Genomic DNA, 22614 nt, shown 5'->3' with positions numbered 1-22614 from the left:
GGAGACAAAAAAAAAAAGACAAAATTATGTCATTTTAGAGTGTGTTACGCTATCAATTAATGTTCAACGTTAGTAAACATTAGCCACATCATCAATCAAAATGACAAAAAGACGAATTCTATTAACATAATTATCTTTTAAGGACTAATTTAATTAATTTTATCTTTTAAATACTAAAATAGAAATCGGATAATCTTTCAACAACGATTTTGACTTATTAACTCATAAAATAAAATTTTAGTACCTTGGTATTTTATTCTTTCGTCCTTGTCAAACTTTACTTTTATTTTCATTGCGGTTCGATGACTTCAGTTCATGCTGAGAAACCGCTGCTCTAAAAATTGCTAGAGAACCGTCCTGTCGGTTTACACAAAAGGGTCAGATTCCTAATTCGTTTCTTCTCCCAGCCCCTTTCTCCCTTTCCTTCTTTCATTCAGAAAGAAATCACAGAAACTGAGAGAAAAAAAAAACCCTAGCCATTACCGCCGCCGTAAGCAGTGGCACACTGCCACCGTCCGTCGCACTCAAAGTCCGCCGGCCGTCCGTCCGTGTAGCTTTCCTCGTGCTTCAAGTCTCCGACCCCTGTTCTCTCTCACCAATCGAAGCTTCTTCCTCGAGGTCAGCTCGGTGTCCGTCGTCTTCGTCTGCCCAGCCATCCTTCCGTCGCCCAAGCCATTGAATCCCTTTTTCTTTGCCATTCGTTCTGCTAGCCGTATCACAGAGCACTAGTTCCGGAACTCTGCCGTCGCTGCGCCGAGGAGGACGACCTTGAACTTCCGCCGCCGCCGTCGTCTTCTGTACGATATGTCTGTTCGGTCTCCGGCATTGGAAGGTGTCTCGTGACTCGTGACTCCTGAGTCGTCAGTGGTGAAGTGACGAAGAAGGAATAACAGTGGTTGTTGTCTGCTCGCCATGCTGCTTGCCGTCGCGCTCAACTGCTCTCCGTCATACTCTGCCCAGACTGCTCAGATCGAAGGTCAGTGCTCATTGCTAGTGCTTGTTCTTCGTTTTTTTATGCTTTGTTCAGAAGTGAGAACGAAGGTTTAGGATTCTGCTAGTGCTACTCAGATTGATTTTTTCGTTTTCTTTTTTGAATTTTTCGTTCTTGGTTCTTTGTTCTTAGGTTTAGGATTCTGCTGCTGCTAGTGCTATTCAGATTGAATTGTTGAATGATTAATTCTGCTCTGCTGCTTTTTTGGTGCTGTGCTGAAACTTTGATAATCCTTCTTAATCTTTGGAAAAGTTTGTTAATTTTTGTTAAAATTGTGCTGAATTCTTGTTAAAATTGTGATCAATCTGCTGTCTGCTGAAAATATTGCTAATCTTTGTTAAAATCATGCTTTATTTGTTTAATATAATCAATCTAATCTTTGTTAAAATTATGCTGAAGCATGAGCTTTTATTTGTTCAATACAGTAGTGATATAATCCACTATAATAAAAACTATGCAAAAGAAAGAATTTTAGCATAAGACCAATAAAAAGAAAAAAGAAAAAAATCTATGCAAAAGATTTAAGTAAATCCAAAAGAAGTTCAACTATGATAGGTGTACACCAAAATCAGCCACCAGAGTAGAAAATATATGGAGGTTGATTTTGGCGTGCAAATAGCATTTTTAAAAGAAGTTCTTGCTTGAAGAGGCATGTTAAATATATAACCATTCATATACATCTTTCTATTAGTTTAAATTTCTAGGAGAAATGATTTCGTCATGACAGGATAGAGTACACCTCCAAGGTTTGCAAGAAGGAAGATTCACAAAATCACTTGATTTTTTCCGACTGATCAATTGTTTTGTTCTTACGAAAACGAAACTGTTTTTAAACATTGGCGATAATTAACTAAATGACAATAAATTTTTTGGTTACATGAGAAAGAAACAAAGAAAACTAACTGAAAACAATACGTGGTCTCTATTACTAGAAAGAAGAAATGCTAAAGATTGAGGAGGTGCGTGCTAAACATGCAGCGCAATGTCCTAATGAAGATTTTCCTTTTTCTAAACAACTTATAGTAGATCATAGATGGTCTTGAAGTGGTTCAAATAGAAAAGCAAAGCACCAAGAAGGGGTCTATGAATTGAATGCTTGTGCTTTGTTATGCTCTTATAAATCTCCCAACCACACACATGCTGAAAGTTTAATATATGCATGGCGATAATGTTGTGCCTTTGTATTGAGTAAAATGATAGAACTTGTTTCATCTAATCAAAATTATATGTTGTTAACTTTTATTTCTTTTTTCTCTCACTATTTTATTTTATTAGATGGAGAAAAAAAGAATGTTGATGTGAATATGCCTAATGTTATAATTGAGTTTTAAATATTACTTCTTTTGGTGATAGTTCTATAGATGATGATCTTCGATTATTATCTACATATGATTTTTGGTCACTTAAACAGTGTTTATGGTTGGTAACGAGTGATGTCTTTCTTTTTAAGTTATAAACTTCATAATAACTATTTTTTAATGACGGAGACATTATGAATTTGAGTGTAAATTTAACATCTATGTTATGATTTATGTGAATTTTTATTTTATTTTATCATGAATTTTGATGTGTTGAACTTAAATAAAAATTTAAATGATAAAATATAGATAAATTATTAGGTGAGGATATAAAATTTACTGTTATTGAATAATTGAATTTAGGTTTTTAAAAAATTATATTGACATAGTTTAAATAACTATTATATATTTAATTAAATCGGTTCCATCACGATAAAATTTTAAACTAATTTTTTTTACCATTATGGCGTTATGCACACCGGTCACCGGTCTAATTCTTGCAGACTCGCCATAAAGACCAGCTGGGAAAATTATTTTCGTTTAATATTTAGAGTAATATTTAGATTTAGACAATACAGTCTCTCCGTTAGTCACTATCGGTGACTACTGATGTGAACGTTAATTCGTATATGTGGTTGTTAAGTGTTTATGTGTGCGAGCTGGACATAGCATTCTCCAGAGTGAAGTGCAAAACAGTTCCAAAGAATTTAAAAAATCTCAAAACAGTCCGTGAGAAATTTTAAAACAGTCCCTTCGAATGTTCTTAATCTTTTTCAAAAGTTAACGTCTAATAATATTTTTATTAATCAAAAGTTTAAAATATTATTGAAAAATATATAATAAATAAAAAATAACAAAATATACATTAAAGGATAATTTTATTTATTAACACTAAAATGTTAGAAATTAAAATTTAATATTTATTTTTTGTTATATTTATATTATTTATTTATTTACCTAGGGCGCATATCCCGGATAGTGTACTGCGTCTTCTGTGTGTGACTGTTATTGCGAGAATTGGATTCGGCGTTGCGCTTTGGTAGAGAAGCCGTAGACGGAGAATCAACTTCACAACAGAACAACTCAACAAGTGAACAACAAGAAGCATCAAACTCCCTTTGTATTCATGGTGGCTTCCTCCAACGACGCCGTTTTTACTTCGTCAAAGGACACCGAGAAGTTCCTCTGCAACTTGTTGCTGGATTCCACACAACCCATCTCTGACCGCTTCAGAGCCCTCTTCTCCCTTCGCAACCTCAAAGGCCCCGCCCCTCGCGATGCCCTCATTCTTGGTTTGTCTTTTTTTTTTTTAATTGTTATTATTGCATTTCAGCCAGTTATAGATTTTATTCATTTATTTATTAAAGTAATTTCAATTTTGTTGCGGAATTACAATAATAAATGTAGCGTATAAACGTCGATGCTGTTTTGATTAGAGCTACTTTTACTTCGCAGCGACGAGAGATTCATCAAATTTGTTGGCACATGAAGCTGCATTTGCGTTGGGCCAAATGCAGGAAACCGAAGCCATTCCAGCTTTGGCAGCAGTTCTAAATGACCTTTCTTTGCATCCAATTGTTCGCCATGAGGTAGTTTCCGCGAAGCCCTGCTCTTTGTTCTTGTTCTTGTTTTTGCAAATTGTTCCAGTTTTAAGACCATTGTGTTTGTTGTAACTGCATAGGCAGCTGAAGCACTTGGTGCTATTGGTTCATACGGTAACATTCCCCTGCTGAAGAGTAGTTTGGATTTAGATCCGGCTCAGGAGGTCCGCGAAACTTGTGAGTTGGCTCTGGAACGTATTCGACATGTAAAAGATGCTGGAAATAGTGATGATTCATCTACAACTGATATTTCACCTTTTAAGTCGGTTGATCCAGCCGCACTGGCATGCTCTTGCACCTCGGTACAACAACTGAGGTTTGTCCAGTTCATGCTAATGGATAGAACCTTGTGTAACTAAACATTAGATAGTTGGTTTGCTAAGCCATCTTAATCAAATCAGGGAAATACTTCTGGATGAAGAAAAAGGGATGTATGAGAGATATGCAGCTCTTTTTGCACTTAGAAATGATGGTGGAGAGGAAGCTGTTGCTGCTATTATCGATTCATTGGGTTCAAAAAGCGCTCTTCTACGTCATGAGGTTTGATAAGTACACTTTGTTTTCTTTGTTTTTATTTTTCTGTAAATTTTATTTTGTTTGAGTATGCCCAAATATTCTTTTGTACTTTGAATGCAAATGCCTATATTTTTGGCAATTTTTTAGGTTGCGTATGTTCTGGGTCAGTTGCAAGACAAAGCTGCTTCAACTGCTCTATCTAACATACTTAAAGATGTGAATGAGCACCCAATGGTTAGACATGAAGCTGCCGAAGCTCTTGGGTCAATTGCAGGTATTGAAACCAAATATTAAAAACTAAAATGTTGTGATATCTTTTACGCACTAAGGTATTCAATATGTTAAAGGAGTGTGATCTTTGTGATGCCAATGTATGTCTAGTAGAAGTGCAATAATATCATATACTGTATGAAATTCATATGTTAATATAGAATCAAGTAGAAAATAGTGGCAGTCCAAGTGAATTTACATTGCAAATTCTAGTTTTTTAATGCTTCTGTCCATCTTTGTTGTGACTGGTCAAAAGTAACCTCATTCTCATTCAGGTTGAATAATGCTTCTTGTACCATTCAACTGGCAATACTTGCTAGTTATAGTCAAAGTGATTTGCAAGTTTTTGAGACATTTATGCAAACTAAAATATCATACAAGTTACTTGTTTGAGTTGGAAGAGATATAGATAATCTCCTCGTCTCTTTTCCATCAAGTGACTTGTCAGGTCGTTAGGAACTAAGGTGGCACATTTGTCAATCTCAGAGACATAATTGGTGTAATTGAGATCTCAGAGATTATTTTAGTACGAGCTGTCAATTTCAAGATGACTCTGGGCTTAACTCGAGAAGCTTAATTTATCTCATTATCTTTAATAAGATTTTTTTTAAGCTAACCGACTGGACATATATTAGTTCATTGCTCAACAATTTATTGCTATTCGGCTTGTGCTCAGCATTTAAATGCCCTCATTTACACTTTTCTAACAAAGTTCTTTTGCTATACCCTTTAGATGACCAAAGTGTAGCCCTTCTTGAGGAGTTTACAGCAGATCCGGAGCCTCTTGTCTCTCAAAGCTGTCAAGTTGCACTAAGCATGCTAGAATATGAGCGATCAGGAAAATCATTTGAGGTATTCACCAAAGTAGTTACCATAGAATTCGCTAGTTTTGTTTTAAATTTTGTTAACATGGCTTTATTTTCTCCCATTGTGGCAGTTCCTCTTCATTCGAACCCCAACTGTGCATTGAATTACAGAAGAAGGAAAGATGCATGAGATTGAAGAGATACACACAGAAAAGGCGTAAAACATTTAGCTGATAATAATTAGCTGATTTTTTGAAAATTTATTTTTATTTAAAAGTTCACACACTTTGATTTTACCTATCTCTTCTTCCTTTTGTACTAGAACCATAGCACCACACCCCCATTGCCAGAACCACTGCTTCACCCTTTGGTAGCAGTCCTCGTTGGCCACTGCAGTCTCTACCATAACCAAAATTACCAAAATGAAAAAGAATGGAAAAAAAATAGATTTGTGACAGAGAGAGGGAGGTGAGATTTAAATTTTGTACTTCAAACATCTTAAACTATGTTTTGAACATTAAAAAAAAATCTTTATATTCAAATGATTGAAATTATAAATCCAAATTGACAAATAAAAGGGAAGAGATTGAACAACTGAAACCCGTTATTTTGGAACATTTAAATTACAAATATTGAGAACGTACACAATTAGAAAAAGGGTCACTGGTGAGGAAGGTAATTTCCTTCTTCATGTGATGAAAGTGAATGATAATAATTTACTTATTGGGCTAATTTTTGGTAGCCTTGGGCTGTTTTTGTTAGGGAATCATCATTTTTGTTTCCAATGTTAATTGTGTTTTTCATTTTTTATTTTAACTGGCTCAAATTAGATTTTTGGTAGGACAATTCTTTTGAAGCGGCATTTTGGGCGTGGAGAGAACGACAATAATCACATCCATAATGTAAAAAAGCAAGCCATGTGAGAGTTAATACTCAAAATGGTCTCTGAAATTTAGAGATATTTAATTTAACTCAAAATTTTAATTAATTTAATTTGAATTCCCAAATTTAAATAAGTGACTCACGTTAGCCCTTCTGTTAATCTCCATTAACGACACGTGGACTTGACATGTGGTTTTATTAAACGATGTCGTTTTCTCCTTGGCGTGTAATCTCTTTTCAAAAGACAGCGTTTTCCATTCTAAATGATCAAACCACTCAAAACAGAGAAATTCTTCTTCATTCTCTCACATGCACCATATGCACCATACTGTGGAAGATCAATGTCACTGCTAGTGTAAGGCGCCGACAAAGCTTGTCGCACACGTTCTCGTTTGCTAGTACAAGGAAGAAGAAGGTGCGCACCACTGTTTTTCCAAAAAAGGTTAGTAACGCAAGCATTCTATGTTTGGGTTCAATGTTATGTTTTGTGTCTTCTCTTGGTTGGGGTTTACAGGCCATTAATTTGTACTCTATTTAATGCTCAAATGGATTGGGTCCATTGTGAAAGAAGATTACAGGCCATTAATTTATACTCTATTTGATGCTCAAATGGATTGGGTCCATTGTGAAAGAAGATAGTTTTAGTTATTGATCCTCTTCTGTTAGGGATTTTTTTTAAAAGATTAATTATGATTAACGTTAACCGTGTTACAGAGAAGAAAGCATATCTAAATTAGTGAAGTCTACCACTTCTTTATGTACTAGTTTCTGTCTATAGATGATTTCAATAGCTGAACTTTTTTTTTTGAAAATATAAAATGAGAAATTCATGAATGAGTAAATAGATTATGCTTGTCAATGTGATAATGCGGAGCTATTAATTATGGCTAACAAAAAATTGTGTAGCTGTTGTTACACGGATAAATTTTATATATGAATTTTTATATTTTCTGTTCTGAAAAAATAATGATTGGCATGTTAATGTAGAATCATCTGATGCATGATATGAAAGGTCTTGGATGTTGAAGTTAATTTGTTAATTGTTTGAATTATATTTGTAAATGTGTGATTTGTTAATCATTGTCTATCATCAGGGAGGCAGCTTTGTTATAAAGAATGATGGCAGTGTAGTTTACAAAACGGACAATACAGATGAATTAATTGGACTAGATGAAAATAGATTGAATGTATTTTCACTAAGAAATTACTACAAGGAGCTCGGTTATGCTGACATTGTTAAATGTTGGTGGCTTATTCCTGTAGAATACTTAAGATTTTTAATTACACTATTATTTTTAACTTGTTTTAATTAAGAGTTTGATATTAATATATACTATTATATTCAAAATTAAACGTGACTTATTAACATATCATAAGGACCTGCTCTCCCTCTAGGAAATACTTATGCATACTTGTTTGAAAGCATATATGTTATTTAAATTTTTCTATATATCGGTTAAACATAAATAAACATGCTAGCAATTAGTGGAGAGTTATGAATACTAGCACTTAGTATGGGAATTATGTGCTATAGAGTACTTAAAGAGTACAAATTCAACTTGTTTCAATTCGAGATGTTTAGTTTTACTGTTAGCATTTTACTAATTACACACATTGTCATAGACCTGGAATACATAGAACATGCAATCTTTTATTTTATCGGGTTCAATAATAGTTCATTAAATATTTCTAATTACATGTAGGTGCCTCCACCTCCACCGCTCACAAGGCTGGATAAGCTACCGCATAAAAGAAGAGCAACTCTCGGTGTGGAACTAATGCAAAAAGCGCATAAAAGAAGAGCAACTCTCGGTGTGGAACTAATGCAAGAAGCTAATTTTGAGACAGCGTTAAAGTTTACAGAATTTATGAAATTTGTCCCCACTCCGGGCTTTAAAACACCAAGGAAGAAATAGAGATTAAATTATGTTGTCTTTTGTGCATGAATTGATAAATGTAATCCAAAATTGTGTGTTTCGAAGTCATTTTGTGGCTGTTTTGTGGCTGAAATGTGTGTCAGTGGTTGTTTATGCCTTTTGTCATAATGATGACATTCTAGACATCACTCTTGGTTTATCATGTATTACAATGGTCATTATCATGACTATGGTTGACCTATGAAATCAGATTCAAGTTTTATTATTATAACTTATTTTGCAATTTAGAGATTTGGTAGATAAATTACAAGTTAGTTTATTATTGATATTTGCATATTTGTAATCAGTCTCTTGTTTATTCTTACCATTTTACTTTTACAACTTTAGTCACAAATTTTAATTTACAGAATCATACCTATTTGTAATATCCTCACTGAATTTGTAAGTTTAGTCAAAACTTACAATTTACAAAACAGATTTGTATTGAAAAAAACATAACTGTAGTGACATTAATTCAATTTTATTCATCACTTTCCTACACCCAAGGTATAGCCAATGGATACAACTACAAACAAAATAAGAAAGAAACTCAAAATACTATTCCATACTTTTAAAATCCTAATTTTCAGCTTCTATTGCACTAATCTTCCAACCCACGTTCATCTTCCAATACTCAATGCTATTTTCAATTTCATGTCTGCCAGTCATGTCTTCTTCTTTCACGCCATTTGCGCACATAAAAAGTCCACACCATCTATTCCCAAAGGTCTATGACAACAAAAATCACAAAATAAATTATGCATGTATTACAAAAAGAAGATGTAAATTCAAGAAGGAAGCAATTCAAGAACTCACATTATAGTTTGGATATCCAAAAAATAGTCTCTCTGAATTTGCTTCTGTTCCAGACCAACGAAGAATGGGACGCATTCCACAACCACACCAGTGTGGAACCTTTCCAGATCTAGCTCGACTTGGATTCCTATCCAAACTTCCATGTGAATGAGATCTGTTGCAGCTTCCGGAACCTTGGTGGTACTCCTCATCATCTTCTCCAACACCTAAACAACGATACCAATTTGGTAATTTGGCACTTGTTAGGATTTTATATTAATTAAAAGGGACTAAATTGAGTCTAAAAATTTTTTCCTATGTCATCAAGGTTTAATAAGGCCACATGTCAAGCCCACGTGTCACTTAACATTCCAGGTAAGTGTGCCGTTAATGGAGATTAACAGAAGGGCTAACGTGAGTCACTTATTCAAATTTGAGGGTTCAAATTGAGTTAATTGAAATTTTGGGGGTCAAATTGAGTCTGTCTCCAAATTTCAGGGGCCATTTTGAGTATTAACTCGCCATGTGATGTTTGATGAACTTTAAACACCGCCTAATTGACCGCCTTATCTCTCTCAGGGAGACTTTCCTCTCTTAAGAAGTTTTTTTAGTTCCTCTATCTTTTTCTACGACAATTCTCGTTTCACTTACTCCTGTATCTCTAGATATGGCTCATGAAGGGTAAAGTCTATCATTTTGGCATGCTATTTCTGAAAACAAACATTCAAGATTTGGTGAGAGGCTAGCTGTCTTTATAAATAGGATGACGAAAGGGAATGATAAGATTCATGTGGCAGAAGAGGATAATTGGGACACAAGGCAACATGATGACAGGGATCAGGACCACGTACAAGCCAAGGAAAATAAGGAGGCTGAACCTTTTGGTATGGGAACAATAAAGAATGAGCTCGAGCTAGCTAGGCTGATGGTAACTGAGATAGAAACAGGAAATTTACAAGTAAACGAAGGAGGGAAGGACAATAACAGGTGTTTAACAATCAGGGAAGAGTTGAATAAGCTTTTTGGCAGGAAGGGGTCTCAGCAAAACCAACAACTCAGTGATGAAATGCTGGAACAAACAGTGAGGGGGATAGAATCTATAAGTCAAAATGCAGATCAGCTGTGGTGTTATTGGGAAAAACCAAAAATGAAAAGAATTGCTACTACAATTACCAGGACCATGATTCAAAGGATGGAAAATAGGGAGAAGTATTTCGTTGAACTAGCAGAGGATCAGCAAGAAATGGAAGAGGATAGTATAGCAAAGCCTCACCAGAGGAATGACTACAAGTGGGATTTGGAGCTGGCTTATAACTTAGAAATGCACCTGAACCTCAAAAGGAAAAGATATTTAAGCATCAATATAGTTAATGAGGAGGAAACGAAGGAAGCTAAGGAAATTAGTATGCAACAACTAGGTAAGAAGTACAAGTATGATGCTGGAACAGACATGACTGAGGAGGCGGGCCTTGACATGCCCCACCATCAGCCATGATTGTCGTCAGCTGGAACTGTCGAGGAATGGCGACCCCTTCGACAATACATGAACTAAAAAGTATCTGTAAATCTCACAGGCCATCCCTTTTGTTCCATATGGAAACTAAAGCCACTAAACTAAGTTGCGATAGAATTAGGAGAAAGTTGTGTTTTGATAACATATTTTGTGTAGAATCTCGGGGGCTTTTCGGGAGACTTTGTATTTTTTGGAAGAGTAATGTAAATATTCATGTTTATGCTTGGTGTGATAATTTTATTAAAACTAGAGTTATTAATGGCAATGACAAGGATTGGGAGGCTATTTTTGTTTATGATCATCCAGATTACAAGAAAAGGAAGGAGTTATGGAAAGATTTAACTTTTCTAAATAATAGTCTGGTACAACCAAGAGTGATGATCGGAGACTTTAACAATGTCATTTCTCAGGATGAGAAGGTAGGTTTGCACCCTAAACCGAGTAGTCAAATAGAGTTTTTTAGGAATTTTGTACATGACAATGCTCTCTTGGATTTTGGAACTACAAGGGATGAAATATACCTGGTTTAGTAATCCAAGGAATGGTTGTGTTACTAAGGAGATGCTTGATAGGGTTCTCGTCAATTGGGATTGGAGAAGAGCTTTCCAACATGCCACACTCTCAATCTTACTGCCTATTAGCTTGGATCATACTCCTCTAGTTTTCGATGTTAATCCTAGAGGTAGAAGGATTAAAAATTTTAAGTTTGAGGCTTTCCGGGTGGGCCATGCCAACTGTGACGCTGTTATAAGGAGAGGATGGAGCAGTTCTGGCTATACTAGTTCTGATCATTGGAAAAATCTAAATCGAAGGATGCATAACTGTAAGAAGGAATTAACCAAATGAAGTAGAATTAGCTTTAAGAGGGCAGATGTGGAAATATAAAGTTTAAAGCTTCGCCTCAAACATTTGCAGGAAGCGGATTTTATAGAGACTCAGCAAGAGGAGATCAACAGGCTTAAATTGGAGATTACCAGATTATGGAGACAAGAGGAGAAATATTGGGGTTAGAGGTCGAGGGTGAAATGGCTGAATTTTGGGGACAAGAATACTTCCTTCTTCCATGCTTCTACCATTCAAAGAAGAGATAGAAATAGGATAGAGAGATTAAGGATTCTACAGAAAATTGGGTGTGTGGGGAAAGGGAGATTCTCAAGCTTGCAGCAGGTCACTTTCAGAATCTTTTTACGACTACAGAGAATATAGATATGATTGCTTGCATAAGCCATGTTCCTGTCAGAGTGACTGAGGATATGAATGGGGAGCTCATGCAGGAGGTTACTAATCAAGAAATTAAAGAGGCTACTTTCAGTCTGGGTAGTCTTAAGGCACCAGGACTAGACGGTCTGAATGGTATCTTTTTTCAAAAGTACTGGACAATTGTCGGTAAAGAGGTTTGTGATGTTGTCAAGAGTTTTTTTCGTGACAAAAATATACCGAGCAGCTTTGGAGAAACTTTTATAGTTTTGGTTCCTAAGACTAACCACCCGAAAACCCTTAATCAGCTTAGGCCGATTAGTTGCTACAACTTTATTTATAAGATGATTTCTAGGGTGTTGGTTGTTAGGCTTAGGAGAATAATCGATAAGATCATTTTACCCATTCAGAGTGCTTTTGTGGGAGGACACCTGATTCAAGATAACTTGGTAATAGTGCAGGAAATGTTCCATGATTTGAATAGGAAAGGGACTAATGCTTCCAGGAACCTAGCCATTAAGATTGATATGAATAAAGCTTATGATAGGATAGAGTGGTCATTTCTAGAAGCAACTCTAAGGGCTTTTGGGTTTAACCCGCATTGAAAAAAGATGTTGATGAAGTGTGTGAGCCAAGTAAGTTATAAGATTAAGATCAATAGACTTTTATCGACGACCATTGAGCTGTAGAGGGGGCTTAGGCAAGGAGATCCTTTATCGCCGTACTTGTTTATCACAGTGGCTGATGTTTTCACCATCCTTATGGATAAGGCTAGAGAAGAAGGCAGAATTTCGGGAGTTAAAATTGTCCCTACTGCACCAGCTATTTCACACCTCCTTTTTGTGGATAATTGTATAATTTTCTCAAAAGATAGTGAGGAGGAAATTTACCAGCTCGTTACTATTTTGAACATATACACTGAAGCCTCAGGACAGAGAATCAACTTGGACAAGTCTGGGATCACGTTCGGAAACCAGATGCCTATTATGAATAGAGTTGAAATAGAAGAGATTTTGGGTTTCTCAGCTTGGGATAAACCGGATAAGTATCTTGGGCTTCCGGCTCACTAGGGAAGATCAAAGAATAAAGCTCTCAGTTGGATTGAGGACAGAGTGGTGGATAAGCTAGGAGGTTGGAAACAAAAACTCCTTAATCAAGCTGGGAAGGAGGTCCTCATCAAATCAATTGTTCAAGCGATACCTGCCTATATTATGAATGTGGTTCTTTTTCCTAAAATGTTTTGTGATCGGCTTAGTAAGAGAATAGCCAAATTTTAGTGGGCGTCTTCCGGAAAGGAAAGAGGTATCCATTGGAAGAGTTGGGATAAGGTTTGTGCCAGTAAAAAGGATGGAGGTATTGGGTTTAAGGATTTATATAGTCAGAATATAGCAAAACAAGCATGGAGAATTTTGGAAAATCCTAAAGCAATTTGGGTTCAGGTACTTAAAGCTATTTACTTTCCAAACGAGGATTTTAAGGATGCTAAAGTAGGAAGGGCGGCATCATGGATGTGAAAAAGTATTGTACATGGCAGGGATTTTCTTTTGAGAAATGGAAGGTGGTTGATAGGGAATGGAGAGAGAGTGAGAATCCTGGAAGATAAGTGGATAATGAACATGGATAAGAATCTTGTGGTTAGAAATCTTGATATTAGGTTTGTCAAAGATATGATTGTTAAGGGAAAGGGGTGGAATTTGAATAAATTAAAGATGTATTTTGATAGAGCTTCGGTTGATAAAATCGTTAGAACCCCAGTAAGTTTTTTTGGAAGGGAGGATAGGTTTAGCTGCCCTTTCAAAATAGATGGCAACTATACTATCAAGACGGGATACCATGTTTCTAGGAATGAAAGGAGCTTCGGTAGTACTAATAACCCATCTTCTAGTGAAGACTTAAAGTTTTTGTGGCTACAGATTTGGAAATTAAGAGTTCCTCAGAAAATCAGAACCTTTATATGGAGAGCTTCGCATAACATTTAACTCGTTTTTGGAAATCTTTTTAATAAAAGAATAACTAACACCCCTATATGTCCTATTTGTTTGCAGGAACCAGAGACTACTGAGCATGCATTCCTGCTATGCCCTTGGACAAGGGCAGCTTGGTTTGGAGCCCAGATTCAATGTTGCCCTACGGTCCTAACAGTTTCTTCTTTTGGGAAGTGCTTGATGGATCTTCTAGAAAAATGAAGCTGATTACAGGGGATAATTATGATCTTTGCAGCAGTAAGGTTGGTTTTCTAGTTTGGGAAGTGTGGAAAGCTAGAAACCAAGCGATTTATCAGAAGTCTATTCCTAATCCTATAAAGGTGATTCGCAAAGCTAAACAAATGGAACTAAAACTTGCAGAAACGGCAGAGGAACCAGCAAAGAGTTCAACTAATGCAACAAGAACAGGCAGCAGGGTTACCTGGAGACCACCACTGGTAGGATGGATCAAATGCAATGTGGATGCAGCGTTCGATGAAGCACACTCCGCGGGAGCAACTGCAGCGGTATTCAGAGACCATAACGGGACCCTTCTCTCAGGAATTAACTCCACCATAGTCGCCACTTCGCCATTAGCTGCAGAGGCATTAGCAGTTAGGGCAGCCTTAATCATGTCATGAAATTTCCAAATGCAGAAAGTTATCATAGAATCAGATAATCAGATACTTATTCAGGCACTAAAATCGCATGCAACAATTGCAGAAATTCAAGTTATAATAGAAGACATTACATTTAGTAAGAGGCATTCCAAGCTGTGGTTTTACCTGGGTGCCCAGAGAAGCAAACTCATTAGTGCATGAAGTGGCGAAGCTCACAGGTCAGGGTACTCTCCACCAGAATTGGATCATGTATAAGCCACTGTCCATCAGGAATATTCTCCAAAAGGATCATCTTGCCATCTCAAGATTGGCAAACAGTTCTTGATTGCTGACAGGTGCTTTTTGGGAGCCGAGGAGTACTAATTAGGTTGTCGTGGAGGACAACTCGACATTCCAGAACACTACGCGGATACCAAAAGCAGATCTTGGAAATGAGGCAGAGGGGCTAGGAGGATTGCTGCATTGTTAGAGGTGCGTGCGAAGGTGGCCCATTGACTTTGATCTAGGGTTTTTGATCTGTGATATTGGTAGATTGGCGAGGTTGTCTCTGGAAGTTGGGGATTGTCGAGAGCGGCGGTGAACATGCACTCTGGCTCGTGCTCACAAGACGCCATGGCTGCGGGGTTAGACCAGAGAAGAACGGCCTTCGACGGTGTGCTTCAAGCTTTGCTCATTGCGTTTTGATGCAGCAACAACCAACATCCCTCAATCGCATAAAGGGGGTGGGGAATCTGCTGGGTTGCAGAAATGAAATGTGGTAGGCGTAGCTCCTGAGGAAAGAAAAGAAAGGGGACCGGGTTAGGATATGGAATGGTGTTTGGATTTGGACCTTGTTTGGGTTTTCTGTTCTGGATCTGGGGTGGGCTGTTGGCCCGGATCCCTGTCCAAAAAAAAAACCCCACCTAATTTCCTAATCGCACTGTCCACTCTTATGTTATAACTTGGACAACATATAAAAAATAATAATCATAAAATACAAAAAGTAATTTACAAAGAATTCAAAACCTGAAAAAAAAATTATTCCATAAAATTAACTTCATCAAAACATATCCAAAATTTTAATTTTATAACATTAACATTATCCAAAATATCCAATAAAAATCCACATATTATACAAGACAATAATTTATTAACGTTACCACAAACTGCTCCTTTATAAAATTGTTAATTATTAATATACTTATTAATATACTGATGTCCTAATATAAAATACAATAATTCTAATCTAATATAATTGGTTAAATCATCCTCATTATTTTATCTTTTCTATTTTGGACTAAAAACATCTTTTCAAAAAATTATAACAAACTTATATTAGGATGGGAATGATTATCCGTTGTGATAGCAAATCCTGTTAATATATTCCTAACGGTCTAATTTAAAATGAACTAATTTTTAGAAAATAAATGTAAGCTGGCATAAAAATCATCCTCCAATTCAAAAATTATTGAGTGACTTAAATGACGGTGTTACCCTTTCCACCTATATCGCCTTTCTTGATGTACTATATTGACTAAGATGATGTAGACAAACAATAGCAGGTTACGATATATATCAGATTCACAGTAAGAGAAATATTTGTTTGAAGGCTTTCTCCCTGTTGCAATGCAGAGTTAAACTAGGTTTGGCAATGGCATTCTGTCTTTTATGGGAAGACACAATGGCTTTGCAATAGAGAAGTTTTATTTGTATCAATACTCGTATTTTATTAATAGGATGGAGATCCCTCAGCTAAAATTGCAAACACACTGCTGATACCATTCTTCACGTACTGAGCTAAGTTCAGCCAACCATCATAGACCCTTCATTCCAAGTCAAAACCACCATGGACGTCGAAAACTCTCCCAACCAAGATATTGAGTGCCACTTGAACGATGAGGCACATGAAATACCCGATGGAGCCACGTTAACCCAACTTTTTGTGAATGTAAGTGGCCTTTGTCACTTTCATGCCGTGTCGTATGGAAAAATCATGTCTTTATCATTTTTGCATGTCTTGTAGGATGAGAATCCGCTCTACTGTGAGCTAACAGGAAGTGTGAAGGCACTCTCTGCTGCAGTTGAAGCTTTGACCTCTAAACTAGAGGTATGTTGTCTTTCTCTTTAACTGCATATTTTTGTCATTTTGAGTGCTTAAAGTGATGAGTTTTCATGTCAAAGACAAGGATACTGATATTCAATTTTTGTTCATCGAACCCACTTCCAGGCATGTGAACTCAGATGACTCTCCTAGCTGCTTTATGTATTCTGACCGATTCAGGTGACTCTCCTAGCTGCTTTAGACGAATGATTTCATTTCTAATCTTACCAGTGACATCCATAAATTCTTCAACTTTTTTACAAGCAAGCACACACATCTCCTTATAAAGATCCTTCAACATCCAATTTCGACAATTGCCATGGAATCCCAACAAAAGAGTCCCTTGTCCATGAGCACCCTCACTCTTGACCTAGCATTCTTTGACCACCTTGCCAAGAAGAGATGGTTTGGAATTTCAGTGAAGTCTAAATGTACAAGTATTGTGACAACATGATCACAAAGTAGTATACCAAGAGATTCAATCCTAATGCAAGAGCACTTAAAAATGGAAGAACTAGGGTAGTGAGATACCTGTCACTCCTTCCATGAATTGCCCAACCATGAAAGGGTGTAAATCTCACATGTTGGTGTGAGTGTGCATGATCAGACCTTCCAAGTGCACACCTTTGTCAACATCGCCCTGAAAAGGAAGAATATTTATCTTGTGAGTATATTTGTAACTGATCTCTCTAGTGCATGGAGCCGACTTTGTAGTACCAAATTGTCTACCACAGAAACTAGGTCAGTTTGGCATTTCCTTGACCTCATTTGCGATATACAACAAAAAAATTGTTTAACAAAGTCTCTCAAATTGTGCCGCGAGTGAACAAATTTTCCAAGCATTGAATGCAACCCCTCACATCTAGATGTCATCCTGAAACCCCCAAAAAAATGCCCACAAATGTGCCATGTTGCCTACATTTTCTTCCTGGCATAAAGGTCACACACCCATTGATTATTCTCGAGGCCAAGTTTTGAAACCATCATCACCCACCGGTCTTGGAACTCTGATATCTCATAATCGAAAGGGATGCATCTTTTAAACTCGGACGTGAATGTTGGGTTTCCAAGGTTGGATGTTGCATTTCTAATTAAGTGCAATGCACAAAACCGGGGGTAGGTACTAGAAAACGCTGATTCAATGGCCTTTTTCATGGTTCCGTGACCATCCGTGATAACACATTGAGGAGCTTTTTCATTCATACATTCCAAGAATTGTTGCAGTAACCAAATATAAGTATCCTCATTCTCATTTGAGACAAGAGCAGCGGCAAACACAATGGTTTGGTTATGATGATTTATACCAAAAAACACAACAAGAGGGCACATGTACTTATTTTCCTGATATGTCGCATAACGCCAACACATCTCCAAAGATATGATAATCCAATTGACTACATTTGTTAGACCAAAAAACATGTACCAAATGACCCTCTTTGTCAGCCAAGTATCAAACGAATATTCTGAAATCGTTTTTATCCGTTGATTGCAAGAACTTTAAGCAAGCTATGGCATCCCTGCCTAAGATCCTTTGTTGCTTTTCTATTAGGCTATACATGCCTCTCTTTAACAATGGAACATTTTGGAAGTCCCCTAATGTGTTGACAAAGGATGCATAAATCTGAGGAGTCTTTATCCTAACTTTCAACATCATGTTCATTTGGTTGATTGCGCCAGCATCCATCTTCCTATGTCCCGGAAGCATGAAGGTCAATTCATTAGCAAGAACGTGGTTACAAGCTTCTTGAAAATATGTTATGATCCATCTCTCAGTATCTATATGGACATGAACATATATCTCAGCCTGGCATCCATATCTAGTCTCTGGTTTTGGCTCATGTTTACGTTGACTGCTCTCGTCATAGGATTTTGTCTCCCTAAATTCCTCTCTAAAGCAAACAAATGATTGTTGCGTGATATCACTGTTAACATTGTGCCTCAACTTGCTCCTCCTTGCAGCAAACCTGTTCATTTTGGCATACAAATTGTAGAAAGAGAAGGCGGCATTAAGATATGGAAAATGTAGCATCTTAATCTCATCCACCATTAGTGAATTTAAATTAAAACTACCAAGGTCACTAATACCATCAATTGACCTGCCATCCCAGTTCTCATAGAAGTTATCGTCAAAAAAATCATCGGCTTCAGAATCCATGTCCAAGCCTTTATCGCTTAGAGGTTCTTTAGCATCACAAAAGTAATTTCCATCATCACTCATTTCCATGGTCGGATAAATAAGTTGGTAGTGCTTCACTCTCAAAAGAGACGTCATTATGGTTAAAGGAGGCTTTCTCTCCTGCTTGGGCCTGGGCCTACAAAGAACAAAGAAACAAACTAAATCTACATCAAATCTCCTAAATCTTTCTCCAACTTAAATGATTTACATAATAACAAATTATAATAACCTTATTATCACAACAATTAATGGAGCCCGCGGAGGGCAATCAATACTCAAATATAATTTCTATCAAATTTGTAAGCTTTATTGTGGGTGGATCTATATTAAAAATAATCAGAATATTAGGTTTACAATTGTATAAATTAATAATAGGGGTGAGTAAAAATACAGTCAAGAAGAAGAAGTGAAAAATTATTTTCAGTGTATCTTTAAAATGTAGAGTAAAGTATCGTTTTTGTCCCCAACGTTTGGGGTAAATCCTATTTGTGTCCCTAACGTTTAAGTCGTCCTATTTGTATCCCTAACATTTATAAAAGTGATTCAATGCTATCCTGCCGTCAATTACACATCATGAACGCTTTAGTTTGAGTTTTAAAAATCTCTTCTTGAAGTTAGAATACAAATGTCTAGGATAGAATCGATGATCCACTCCGAAAAATAACTCATCAAAAGTTGAAACTAATTCCTACAACATTTACATAATTTACTTTTATAGGGACATAATTGAATCTAAACACAAATAGTGGGTATAATATTAAAATCGAACACATTCAAGTGAGACCTAATTGAGAATGAATACATCCAAGTGAGAATAATTGAAAAATATAATCTGATTTGTTAGTATAATTGATAGTAGGATAACATTGAATCACTTTTATAAACGTTAGGGATACAAATAGGATGATTTAAACGTTAGGGACACAAATAGGACTTACCCAAACATTAGGGACAAAAACGATACTTTACTCTTAAAATGTATTATGTTGCCAGTTTTCACTACACTTCTCTTCGGAACTTCGGGACATGAAGCTAAGGTTAAGGTTGCAACAATAGCTTCTAGAGACGGCTAAAACAATGGTTGAAGTTAAGACATACACTTTTCCACATTCCAGTATCATGTATATCAGATTTAATTTTCTAAATTTTTTACATTTTATAAAAATATATTTTCATTTTCATTATCACTCTATTATTAACTATCCAACAAAAACATGCTGGCCTGATTTTTATGAGACCCATTCGAACCAATTCAGCTTCTAGATCAAGAAAGGATACTCCTATAAAAACATAAATCGTTTGAGGTCTCTATATAAATATTATTTTTTCATGGAAAAAAAAAACAAAAAGAGACAAAAAAAAAATCTATAAACCGTGTCAGACCATATGAGCATCATGAAAAGGCTGATTTTGCGAGCCCCAGGTTAGAACTCACCTGTATTCATAATACCTTTAATATCGATATCATTCATGGTGTTCTTCTTTTATTCCCCTTACTTTCATAGCTAGAAGTATGAGTAAAAGACAAATAGGTTCCTGATCTTTTAAAACGCGGACATTTTCGTCCCTCAAGATTGGAAAATACATTTCGATCCCCGACGTTTTAAAACGGCCGACAATTATACCCTTCTGTCTGTTTTGGGCAAAAAAGGGCAACGGAGCCAGCTGACATGGATGGACAGTGAATGATGTGGGCGTTACAGTTGCTGAGGTGGATTGGGACGAAATTTTAGTGGATAATTATACCCTTTCTTTCTTTTTCTCTCAGAAACATTTCATCAAACACCATGTCAGCTCCACTACCACTAACCCTTTTCCTCTTCTGCATTATCATCTTCTTCTTCTATTGCTGCATGTGCAATGACTCATCATCAACAACAACCCTTCAAACCCTTAAGCCCATCCTCCCAAACACAAGCCCAAGCCCAGGCCTATCTCATCCATCAACAGCAACAATCCCTGCATTCCCTGAACAATCTAATGTCAAAGGTTGCCCCTTGACACTCTCAGATGAACTATTTGACGGTATAAAGAATGCTTGTAGAGGTGGTGGTGGTGGTGGTTCTGACATGGAGCTCCACCGCACACCGTGCTGCCCTGTTCTTGCATCATGGTTATACTCTGCATATTCTTCTACTGCATTAACCCATAGCCATACCCACACATCGTCATCATCATATGAGATGCCATTGTTACCAGATGACTCAGAAACATGTGTGAATGACTTAGAGAATGCACTGAAAGTGAGAGGGATTTAGCTGAAAAGACCCAATGAGACATGTGATGTTGTGTTCTGCTTCTGTGGGATAAGGCTTCACCCTCTGAGTTGCCCAGATGCATTTTCAGTTAATGAAAATGGCGAACTTGTTGGGGATAAAACTGTGAGAAGGTTAGAGAAGAATTGCATCAGTAGAACCAACAATGTCAATGGCTTCCCTGGTCTTGGTGGCTTCTCCAAGTGCTTGAACACACTCTACAGTGTCAGTTTTTTATTAATCTTTTCCCAAAATAGATAAAAAAAAAGAAGTTTTTGTTTTGATTTTGGGTTGTTTGATTCGTTATTTTGACTTAGAATTTGATGGATCTTTGTTGAATATGATGAATTTGAGTTCATTTTATTGATGTTGATCTTCTTCATGGTTTGGTGATTTGGTAAAGTTGTGTTTGTTTTATCTTTCTGTTTGAGAGTTTGGTTGCTCTCTAAGTTATCTTGCAATGTCACCATCCTTCACGCGCCTTTGGACCTTGTGCGCTTCACGGAAGTCATAAGAACCAATTGAAGCCAAAGTTCTTGAAATTCTTTAACAAAACAAGAAATTGTTATCTGCATGCAGTGTCTCTATCATGGTATTTAACAAAAAATTGAAGTCTTTGGATTCTTCATATTAAGATGATAGTTGAGTTATCTATAGTCTTTTTGCTAACTTTCTTTTCTTTTTTGATAATTGATGTTACAAAATAAGTTCCTGAAAAGTTTTAACCTGGCTTTCTTTATTATGACAAATTGTGGTGTTATTTGTTAAATGCAGAAGATAGCATAAACAATGCTCCCCCCCCCCTCTAATACGTGGCTACAATGTTCCAATTTGAGTGTTTTTGTTCTTAGCCTTCCACATTCATAAATGATGGTTCCTTAACATAGAAGTGTAAGTTTAATATATTACTTTTCATTCTGACACATGCTACCTTGCAAATTGTCTGCAAAAGGAGTAAAACTGATCCTTAATCAGAATCACATTTCCAACTGAACACATTTTTGAGCAATAGATTTTATAACATCTGTGGTTTTCATTTTCCAACACTCCAGTGGTAAGTTCATTCATTCCCCTGCCACTATTGAGTCCTGGGCATGGTACCGTTATTAGGATAGACAGCCAGAGTTAGGATGGACGAAATTTTAGGATGGACGAAATTTTAGTGGCCATTACTGGAGCAATTTTTCAGATAACACCATAATTAGACACAGAACACTCTCATCCAACTACTATCAAAATAATCGCTCACCTTGAAGAATGGACACTCGAGAAACATCCTATTGGGATTAGATGCTGTTCTTGACTTGTAAAGAATGGCATAAACGCCGCAGAAGTACTTCAGCGCAACCCCATCTCGATTACAACCTCTTGCAACAGCGCATGAAGATCCCCGTCCAGGTCTTGTGCATGAAGAACCTCTCTCACTCATCATGGACGATCACATAAGCAGCGGCCATGACTTCCACCTTGCGTTTGGATGAAATAGGGCTCACTGGTGGAAACGGCGTCGTTTGGCACTTCAGGGACGAATTTGTCCACTAAAATTTCGTCCCAATCCACCTCAGCAACTGCAACGGCTACGTCATTCACTGCCCCTCCATGTCAGCTGGCTCCGTTGCCGTTTTTGGCCCAAAACGGACGGAAGGGTATAATTGTCGGCCGTTTTAAAACGTCAGGGATCGAAATGTATTTTTCAATCTTGAGGGACGAAAATGTTCGCGTTTTAAAAGATTA

At 36.7% G+C, this 22614-nt stretch overlaps 2 protein-coding genes and 1 pseudogene across 2 annotated transcripts; 2 read left to right on the top strand and 1 right to left on the bottom strand.

Annotated features, from left to right (window-relative positions):
* Positions 1-245: 245 nt before the first annotated feature.
* LOC112765089 (deoxyhypusine hydroxylase) lies at positions 246-6024 on the top strand. Its single transcript, XM_025810957.3, has 8 exons — positions 246-976; positions 3251-3581; positions 3745-3878; positions 3971-4206; positions 4292-4430; positions 4554-4680; positions 5410-5528; positions 5614-6024. Exons 2-8 carry the CDS (start codon positions 3416-3418, stop codon positions 5644-5646), a joined length of 954 nt encoding a protein of 317 aa, XP_025666742.1. The 5' UTR covers positions 246-976; positions 3251-3415; the 3' UTR covers positions 5647-6024.
* An 11340-nt stretch (positions 6025-17364) lies between these two features.
* Positions 17365-18721, bottom strand: LOC112762830 (protein FAR1-RELATED SEQUENCE 5-like). The gene is made up of 2 exons (XM_025808659.1): positions 18010-18721; positions 17365-17912 (listed from the first exon to the last, which is right to left on the bottom strand). The coding sequence occupies exons 1-2, from the start codon at positions 18719-18721 to the stop codon at positions 17365-17367; spliced, it is 1260 nt and encodes a 419-aa protein (XP_025664444.1).
* Positions 18722-20380: 1659 nt separating this feature from the next.
* On the top strand, positions 20381-21666 carry LOC112762829 (uncharacterized GPI-anchored protein At4g28100-like; annotated as a pseudogene).
* Positions 21667-22614: the final 948 nt, after the last annotated feature.

The sequence above is a fragment of the Arachis hypogaea genome, chromosome 17, assembly GCF_003086295.3.
Source record: "Arachis hypogaea cultivar Tifrunner chromosome 17, arahy.Tifrunner.gnm2.J5K5, whole genome shotgun sequence".
Classification (NCBI taxonomy): Eukaryota; Viridiplantae; Streptophyta; class Magnoliopsida; order Fabales; family Fabaceae; genus Arachis; species Arachis hypogaea.
The sequence above is the reverse complement of the archived record's forward strand: the minus strand, read 5'-3'. Positions and strand labels throughout refer to the sequence as shown.

What these genes read in the sequence shown, in the direction of transcription:
- LOC112762830 (XM_025808659.1), bottom strand. Translation starts at nt 18,721, where the DNA reads ATGACGTCTCTTTTGAGAGTGAAGCACTACCAACTTATTTATCCGACC. An exon ending in TGTTCCATTGTTAAAGAGAG is followed by an intron (nt 17,913 to 18,009) that starts GCATGTATAGCC and finishes AAACGATTTCAG; the next exon opens with AATATTCGTTTGATACTTGG.
- LOC112765089 (XM_025810957.3), top strand. Translation starts at nt 3,416, where the DNA reads ATGGTGGCTTCCTCCAACGACGCCGTTTTTACTTCGTCAAAGGACACC. An exon ending in AGCTCTTGGGTCAATTGCAG is followed by an intron (nt 4,681 to 5,409) that starts GTATTGAAACCA and finishes TATACCCTTTAG; the next exon opens with ATGACCAAAGTGTAGCCCTT. An exon ending in GATCAGGAAAATCATTTGAG is followed by an intron (nt 5,529 to 5,613) that starts GTATTCACCAAA and finishes CCATTGTGGCAG; the next exon opens with TTCCTCTTCATTCGAACCCC.